The 10,000-nt window shown below is 47.4% G+C and overlaps 1 protein-coding gene across 1 annotated transcript in view; it reads left to right on the top strand.

The window, feature by feature from the left end:
• LOC137626257 (uncharacterized) overlaps positions 1 to 9,771 on the top strand; it is a 32,587-nt gene extending 22,816 nt beyond the window's left edge. The window contains exon 3 of the mRNA XM_068357329.1: positions 8,942 to 9,771. Within this exon, the coding sequence (XP_068213430.1) occupies positions 8,942 to 9,771 (830 nt within the window). The remainder of the gene's footprint in view (positions 1 to 8,941) is intronic.
• Positions 9,772 to 10,000: the final 229 nt, after the last annotated feature.

Raw genomic sequence — 10,000 nt, 5'->3', positions numbered from 1 at the left:
TAAGCCTTGGGCTTATCCCTAAGTGGTTTTTTCCGAATTTATTTTCGATAAAACTATACTAGGGTGTTACTGTACCTTCCTGTTCCAGCAGAGTCTGGTTCAAAGAGGGACAGAACAACAGAGTTTTTTAGTCTGGTCCGTGTTGTCTGGCTTGGGGCAGAGTTCCCCTTGCTGACCTAACACTTATAAAGGGAGCTTAGCTCCCTTAGGTCACTATCGAAGGTTTCTGTAGTATGATTCCTCCTTTTGTGATCGACCAGACTAAAGTCCTGTTGCTGTTCTTGGGGAGGATAAAATCTTCCCTTGGGAATAGCAACGCCTTCCTTGCTTTGGTGCTTTGGAAGCTGGCAAGTATTGCTGGCCCTTTCCCTTAGATCTCCCTTAGGCTAAGACAGAGTTCTTGGCTGCGGGTGATCTGTCACTAAAGCAAGGTTGGCAGGACCCTTTTGTCCCTTCCCCCTCTATCTCCGTAATGGCCTTGCCATTACTGTACTGTACCCTGCCGGCCGGCAGAGCTGGCCGGCAGGGGTATTACTGTACTATACGTCATTCTACTTCTGGACCTAGTATAGGTTGGGATGTGGAATTGACTAAGGCCATTGCCGGCCGGCTGAGATGCTGGCCGGCAAGGGTCTTATGTTTTCGAGTGCTGCCCGGACCTCTCTTGGTCCCTCATCCATGCCTGCCGACAGAGCCGGACGGCATTGGTCAAGGAAGCCTGAATTAAGTTTCTCCCCTTCCTTATATGCACTCTTTCGGTTGCCGGGCTTGGGGGGTTGTGTACACTCTTATCCCGGCATCCATTCTATTTTCTTCTAGTGCTGTACCTGTCCCGGCAGCCGGCCTGTGAGGCCGGCAGCCGGGCAGGGGTAGTCTTCTGGTTCTTTTGCTGCCGGCTGGCTTCGGTCTTGGACCTTTGCCGGCCGGCTTATGTCAGTCCTTGTCTGCCGGCCACCAAGAGTGTGGCCGGCAGCTAGGTACTACCTTGTGTAGTTACTGGCCGGCAGTCATTGCCGGCCAACACTGGCTGTTGCTGGCCGGCAGCTACTGCCGCCGGCACAGGCATTTGAACCAGAAGGCTGCCGCCCTATAGCTGTTAAGTAGTATACTTTAAAGCTAATTGTGGTGTGTGCCGGCCGGCAAAGGCAGGCCGGCACACATCCTCCTATACTGTACTAGTATTCTTCTGTATAGCATATACAGTAAGAAGAAAACTATAGTAAAAGTTTAGGTACAGCACTGTATCTTCTAACACTATTGTGTTTTCTTGCACAGTCCTTTGCTGTTGCCCTCAGACAGGAAGCAGAGTCTTCCCCGTCTATTATCCAGGATTTTAAAATCATTGCCTAGGTGTGAGCTCCACCTGTTTCCTTTGGAAACCTTGCATTGGTTACTCTAGTAGAGATAAACCAATTTTGATTTTATTATCTGGAAAGCTGCAACAATGGGTTGTGAGGGAAACACAAGTGTGTGTCTTTCCTTTATGAATTGTTATGCTATACTATGCATATCCAGTGATACATAGTTCACTTGATACTCATGGAAATTTTTCTCTTTACAGGAGGACCCTCCGAAGTGCGGAAATGTTTTCTGCAATGTCCGTAGCAGGAACCTCTGCGGACATGAGTGTTGTAGGAGACACGCAGCATGCGCTGTCTCCAAGGATGATCTCCAGTATTGGGACCCTCAGGTATGTACTGTATGCACTAACCTGATTACTGAGGCTTTTGATTCCCCTAGAACGACGGAATCAAGGGATATAGCTAGGGAAAAGCTCCGTACTTGGGTAAGGGGCTTCAAGAAGAACACCTCTGGCCCTTATCTTCCTAGTGAGAAGATGAGGGCGTATCTTTTTCCCCAGGCATCAGCTGAAGCAGTGATTCCCCAGCCTCAAGAGGAGATCCCCCAAGACCTAGTCCAGGTGGACGAGGAAGTCGCAGATGCGATGCAAGACATCCAGTTGTGTGACAGAATGTCTGATGTGGACGAAGGTTTGGAAGAAGACCTCCTGGCAGAAGGTCAGGATCAAGTTCAAACCCCGGATGTCGCAGAGGATGGGGTCGACGAGGTGTCGGCTACTCCGGTTCAGATGCCGGAGCCCATCCCCTCAACATCCGCTGGTCTCCCAGTAGAACTGGGACAGGCCCTCTCTTCGATTGTTGGAATGATCCAACAAATGCAGAAGGAGAATCAGGAGAAGGCAGCTGCAATGGAACTGCGTATGCAGTCCCTAGCAGAATCACATGGGCCCCGGAAAAAGCTCAATGTGAAAGACCTTCCCATATGCTCAGATGCTAACCCATGGAGGTATGCTGAGCACATGCCAATGACGACTGGTAAGATCGTCATTTCGGATAAGCTGGGTTCAGTTCTCCTAGAGGAAGTAGAATTCTGGCCCAGCAAGGCATCATATCCGGACTGCTATGTCCGGCTGAGAAAAGAACCAGCTTCAAGGGAGGAGACAGAGCCGAAAGAGGTCATTATTATGGACCATGCTAAGGCTCAAGCCCTACTTTCATCCTCGATGAAAGAGAGGGGCTTCTCGAATTCGAAGGTAGCAGCATTGAGCAAGAAGCTCCCTTCTTTTGTGTCCTCTTCTGATAGAGCCTTCCCCTTTTTACAAAAAGGGTTTGCGGCTGTCCTAAAGGCAATCGAGGCCGGCAAGCCTTGCCCCTCCCTGGAGGAGTGTAAACCCTTGTCGCTGGCTCTGCCTATGGACCACAAGGACTGGAAGGATGTCCATCTGACATTCTCAGTGGGAAAGTTGGAGGCTGATATTGCCGGACGGCAATTCGGCGAGGACCTCCCCAAGTTGTCCGAATTTCTTTTACGAAGAGAGTTCGAGACAAAAGAAAGACTGGCTGCCTCAATGTCTCATCAGACTACTCTTGAGACGATGGCAAGTGACCCTAAGGTCCATGAAATGTTCATGGTTGTGGCTAAGTCTCACCTAGCCACAGTGACGAAGGACCTTTATGGCTTCGTCAAGGCAAGGAGAGCTTGCAGGGAGTTCGTGTTCACCGGGGCTTCGGTGAGACACGAGCCAAGGAAGTTAATATCCTCCAACATTTGGGGAAAAGACCTTTTCCCTACCGATGTGGTCAAAGAGGTTGTTGATAAGGCCGCCTTGGAGAATAGAAACCTTCTCCAGAAGTGGGGCCTGGCTATCAAAAGAAAATCTTCCCCGGATGAGGGTCCTCAACCAAAGAGGAAGAATATGAGGACTAGGCTACCATCTCGGCCAGCCAAGCCTTATAGACAGCAACAGCAACTGCAATTGCCTTTGCCTCCAGTGCCCCAGATGGTGGCACAAACCCCGACTACTTTTCAGTGGGTACCCCAGGCTGTGCCAGGTCAGTCAACCACATTCACCCCAACGTTCGAAGGACAGTCTTCTTCCTTTCGTGCAAAGCCTAGAGGAGCAGCCAGAGGCTCGTCTAGGCGCCCCTCAAGGGGAAGGGGATTCAGAGGTGGTCGTGGTCAAGGAGGCAAGACTTCAGGACGGCAGTCCAAGTGAAACGATACCGGTAGGAGGGAGACTAATGAAATTTTGGGATCGCTGGACCTTCGATCCCTGGGCCCAAAGCCTACTCAAGAATGGACTGGGTTGGAGCTGGTACAGCACTCCACCCCCATGCCTTCGGTTTTTCCAACACTCCACCCCCATTTTGGAGGAGTACGTTCAAGAACTGTTGGAGAAAAATGTGATCCGAAAGGTGAAGTCCATCAAATTCCAAGGGAGGCTGTTTTGTGTTCCCAAGAAAGACTCGGAAAAGCTCAGAGTCATTCTGGACTTGTCACCACTCAACAAGTTCATAGTGAATTGCAAATTCAAGATGCTAACACTGCAACACATAAGGACCTTACTGCCCAAGAGGGCATACTCAGTCTCTATAGACTTGTCAGACGCCTATTGGCACATCCCAATCAGCCGTCGACTCTCCCCCTACCTAGGGTTCAGGCTACAACGGAAACTGTACGCCTTCAGAGCCATGCCATTCGGGCTAAACATAGCCCCAAGGATTTTCACGAAGCTTGCGAGCGCAGCTCTCAAACAATTACGCCTAAAGGGAATTCAGGTAGTAGCCTACCTGGACGACTGGCTGGTGTGGGCAGCATCCGAGACCGAATGCTTACAAGCTTCCAGTCAGGTGATCCAGTTCCTAGAGTACCTAGGCTTCAAGATCAACAAGAAAAAGTCTCGACTTTCTCCATCCCAAAAGTTCCAGTGGCTGGGAATCCACTGGGACCTTTTGTCACACAGTTTCTCCATCCCAATGAAGAAAAGGAAGGAGATAGCGGGCTCTGTCAAGAGACTTCTAGATTCCAAAAGGATATCAAGACGCGAACAGGAGAGGGTACTAGGCTCTCTCCAGTTTGCTTCAGTGACAGACCCAGTGCTAAGAGCACAGCTAAAGGATGCAACCGGAGTTTGGAGAAGGTATGCATCAAACGCGCGAAGAGACCTGAGAAGACCAGTGCCGCCTCGGCTACGTACTCTTCTCAGACCTTGGTCCCAAGCCAGACATCTAAAGAAGTCGGTTCTTCTTCAGCCACCTCCCCCGTCGATGACGATTCACTCAGACGCCTCAAAGGAGGGATGGGGAGGTCACTCTCATCGGAAAAAAGTCCAGGGGACTTGGTCCAAGCTATTCAGGACCTTTCATATAAACTTTCTAGAAGCTATGGCAGTGCTCCTTACCTTAAAGAAAGTCTCCCCGCGTCACTCGATCCACATAAGATTGGTGACAGACAGCGAGGTGGTTGTGAGATGTTTGAATCGACAAGGGTCGAGGTCACCACCTCTCAACCAAGTGATGTTAGCCATTTTCCGATTGGCAGAAAAGAAGAAGTGGTACCTGTCGGCAGTTCACCTTCAAGGAGTCCGCAATGTGACAGCGGACGCTCTATCCAGGTTCACACCGATAGAGTCGGAATGGTCCTTAGACGCAGGATCATTTTCCTTCATTCTGAATCAAGTCCCAGAACTGCAAATAGACCTCTTTGCGACGAAAGACAACAAGAAGTTGCCCCTGTACGTGTCCCCGTACGAGGACCCCTTAGCGGAAGCAGTGGACGCAATGTCCCTCGACTGGAACAGGTGGTCCAGGATTTATCTGTTCCCTCCTCACAACCTTCTGTTGAGGGTCCTCAACAAACTGAGATCCTTCAAGGGGGGTAGCGGCAATAGTGGCCCACAAGTGGGCGAACAGTATGTGGTTCCCCTTGGCGTTGGAACTACAGATGAAGTTCGTGCCGCTACCACATCCAGTTCTGACCCAGCGAGTCCAGAAGTCGACTGTCTGCGCTTCATTACAGAAAACCCAGACCCTGCAGCTCATGATTTTCTCGCCCTAGCGGTGAGAAAGCGTTTCGGGATTTCGAGAGCTAGCATAGACTTCCTAGAGGAATACAAGTGCAAATCGACTAGAAGGCAATATGAGTCATCTTGGAGAAAGTGGGTGGCCTTTGTAAAGGCAAAGAATCCGCAGGAGATCTCAACAGACTTCTGCTTATCTTTCTTCATCCACCTCCATGGCCAAGGATTGGCAGCTAACACGATTTCAGTATGTAAATCGGCTTTGATGAGACCCATTTTATTTGCCTTCCAGATCGACCTAGGTAACGAGATCTTTAATAAAGTTCCGAAAGCCTGCGCTAGGCTCAGACCTTCAGCACCTCCAAAGCCCATTTCATGGTCTTTAGACAAAGTTCTTCATTTCGCCTCCCTGTTGAGCAATGAAGAATGTGCGTTAAAGGATTTAACGCAAAAAGTTATTTTCCTATTTGCACTCGCGTCCGGGGCCAGGGTTAGTGAGATCGTAGCCCTCTCGAGAGAGGCAGGTCGTGTTCAGTTCCTGGATGGGGGGGAACTGAACCTGTTTCCGGATCCTACGTTTCTCGCCAAGAATGAGTTACCCACCAACAGGTGGGGTCCCTGGAGAATCTGCCCTCTGAAAGAAGATGCATCTCTATGTCCAGTAGAATGCCTAAAGGTCTATCTTCGTAGAACTTCAGACTTCAAGGGTAGTCAACTATTCAGGGGAGAAACATCAGGCTCAAATTTATCTCTGAATCAACTCAGAGCGAAAATGACATATTTTATTCGCAGAGCGGATCCTGACAGTACACCCGCAGGTCACGATCCGAGGAAAGTTGCCTCATCCCTAAATTTCTTTAATTGTATGGATTTTGAACATCTCCGGTCATACACGGGCTGGAAATCTTCCAGGGTGTTCTTTCGCCACTATGCGAAGCAAGTAGAGGAACTTAAGAGATCTGTGGTAGCAGTGGGTCGTGTAGTTAACCCTACTGTTTAACTCTGCGAGGAACAGTGGTCTTAATTGGGACGATTAAGTCCAGGGTGAGTGTGTAGGTACATACTGTACCACAAACTAAAATGAGGGCACCAAGTGCCCATATAGACTGTTCCTTCCTTCAAAGGTGAACCTCGCATAAGTTCAGACATGTGTGCCAAGCGTTTCTAACGCTAATGTGATTGATTTGTAATACAGATTTTTTATGACTTGATACCTTGGTATCTCATTAAAGTGGTGTTTAATGGTTTTTCTTTCAGATAAACAAGTTCTGTTTACTATCATACTTATGCTTAAAGTTTTGGGTTATCCCCTTTTATATAAATATATATATTTGTTGTTAACCTGTCTGTTTATTATCTGTCAATAAACTTGTTCTTGAGAACCTTGCGTCTCTTTCACCTGTGTCAATTTATTGGTATAATTGAGCATTTAATTCTATGTATCTTATCTGGGATAATTCTGATAGAATTGTTCTGTTTTGCAAGCTATGTTGCATTGGTTTATGTAAGTCCCCTAATGGGAGGACTCCGTCCCATAAAGGGACGAGGGCGGTTTTATTAGTTTCTTCCTATGCGGATATAAACCTTTGTCCAATACAAGTATTGTGCGGATGACTGGTCAATATATTGACGCAGTAGTTCTATACAAACTATGCTTTACTTAATATAGGGCGAGGCCACTATATTAGCTTGCCTGAGATTCATACATAGATATATGTACTCTTCGAGACTTTCCAGAGTCTAGTAGGACTCTTCCCTGTAGGGGGCAGGAAGCTCTAACATAGTTTATAGTTAGTTGAAAAGATGTATAACGGTAACATCTTAGGTCTCTAGGTCTAGTCGACCGGGAATAAATATCTCCGGGGAGTACGGCACGTTCTGAGAATCCACAGATACAGTAATGCTCTGGTACACTTCCATCAGGACGACATGGCTTGAGCCCAAAAAACGGATTTTGAGCGAAGCGAAAAATCTATTTTTGGGTGAGATAGCCATGTCGTCCTGATGGACCCGCCCTTGCCTTTCTAAGAAAGGACTGTAGGACCCCTCCCTACATACAGTATCTGTAGCACCTCGTGTACGCTACAAGGAATACAGATGGCGCCAGGATTGGCGCCAGGCACGCATACGAATCGGGGGATAGGGATGCCTTGGGAGCGGCTCCCCTTTTTCTTTCCCGAATTCGTATCTCGTCAATCTCCCTCCTAACGAGACGAATCTCTATTCAGGTCGTAGATTGCCATGTGACGTGTCTAGAATACGTCCTCTGATATGTCGCGATATCCCTTTCACGAGGGATACTCGCTCCAGGAGTTAGAATTCTGGTACCTTAAGGTAAATTCTCTGGGAATATCGCCGTAGTTGTAATATACCCTAGGAAGCTACCCTATAGGAACTTCCATCAGGACGACATGGCTATCTCACCCAAAAATAGATTTTTCGCTTCGCTCAAAATCCGTTATATATATGTGTGTGTGTGTGTGTGTGTATGTCTATATAGATATATATGTATATATATATACATATATATTTATATATACATACACACACAAACACACGCACACACACACACACATATATATATATATATATATATATATATATATATATATATATATATATATATATATGTATATATATATATATATATATATATATATACACATATGCAAACACATATACTGTATATATATATATATATATATATATATATATATATATATATATATATATATATATATATATATATATATATATATATATATATATATATATATATATATATATATATATATATATATATATATATATATATATATATATATATATATATATATATATATATATATATATATATATACATGTGTGTGTATATGTCTATATAAATATATATGTATATATATATATATATATATATATATATATATATATATATATATATATATATATATATATATATATATTTATATATAAATACACACACAAACACACACACACACACACACACACATATATATATATATATATATATATATATATATATATATATATATATATATATGTATATACATATACAAACACATATACTGTATATACATACATATATATATATATATATATATATATATATATATATATATATATATATATATATATATATATATATATACACATATATATATATACATATATATACATATATATATATATATATATATATATATATATATATGTGTGTGTGTGTGTGTGTTTGTGTGTGTATATGTATATATAAATATGTATGTATATATATACATAAATATTCATATTTACATATATACACACACACACACACACATATATATATATATATATATATATATATATATATATATATATAATTTGATAACTTGAAGAAAATAGCAGACAACGTAAGAGCTAAGAAATCAGTGGTCTTCATAAAAAAACAAAGGAAAAATAGAATTTGTGTCTTCACCTCCATTAGCATCAACATCTGAAAAGAGTGTTGAAGACTATTTGAAGACTTTTTGAAGATTATTTTGGATATTGGAGACTGGAGACAAAGAATATATTTTTTAAAAATAAGCTAGATACAGCAACTCTATATTGTTGGCTCGGCAGGGCTGCCCGCTTCCCTCCAGCCCGGAAGGGCCTCCCCCCCTCCGACAGCCCGAGCGGGCCTTCCCCCCCTCCCGCCAGCCCGGGCGGGCCTCCTTCCCCTCCCGTCAGCCCGGGCGAGACTACCCCCCCTTCTGCCAGCCCGGGAGGGAGTCCCCCCTCCCGCCAGACCGGCAGGCCTCCCCCTCTCCTGCCAGCCCCAGGTGGGCCTCCCCCCTTCCTGCCAGTACGTGCGGGCCTCCCCCCATCCCGCCATCTCGGGGGGGCCTCACCCACTCCTGTTAGCCCGGGCGGGCCTCCCCCCTCCCGTCAGCCCGGGCGGGCCTCCCCCTCACGGCACCCTGGGCAGGCCTCCACCCCTCCCGCCAGACCAGGCGGGCCTTCCCTCCCTCCTGACAGACCGGCGGGCAGGCCTTCCCCTCCGACCAGCCCGGGCGAGACTACCCCCCCTTCCGCCAGCCCGGGAGGGACTCCCCCCTCCCGCCAGACCGGCAGTCCTCCCCCTCTCCTGCCAGCCCCAGGTGGGCCTCCCCCCTTCCTGTCAGTCCGTGCGGGCCTCCCCCTATCCCGCCATCCCGGGCGGGCCTCACCCACTCCTATTAGCCCGGGCAGGCCTTCCCCCTCCCATCAGCCCGGGCGGGCCTCCCCCCTCACGGCACCCTGGGCAGGCCTCCACCCCTCCCGCCAGCCCAGGCGGGCCTTCCCTCCCTCCTGACAGACCGGCGGGCAGGCCTTCCCCTCCGACCAGCCCGGGCGGTCCTCCCCCCTCCTGCCAGCCCGGGCGGGCCTCTCCCCCTCCCGCCGGCCAGGGCTGGCCTCCCCCCTCCCGCTAGACCTGGAGGGCCTTGCCCCCTACCGCCAGCCTGGGCGGGCCTCCCCCCTCCCTCCAGCCCGGGCAGGCCTCCCCCCCTCCCGCCAGCCAGAGCGGGCCTCCACCCTCTCGCCAGCCCGGGTGGTCCTCCCTCTCGCTCCCGCTAGCCTAAGGGGCCTCTCCCCCTACCGCCATTTTTGTTCCCCTATTTCATACTTTACCATTTGTGGTCCTTTCTTTCATTTTTTTAA

Source organism: Palaemon carinicauda, chromosome 33 (genome assembly GCF_036898095.1).
Source record: "Palaemon carinicauda isolate YSFRI2023 chromosome 33, ASM3689809v2, whole genome shotgun sequence".
In the NCBI taxonomy this organism is placed as follows: Eukaryota; Metazoa; Arthropoda; class Malacostraca; order Decapoda; family Palaemonidae; genus Palaemon; species Palaemon carinicauda.
Note: the sequence above shows the minus strand (reverse complement) of the source record. Positions and strands in the feature narration are given on the sequence as shown.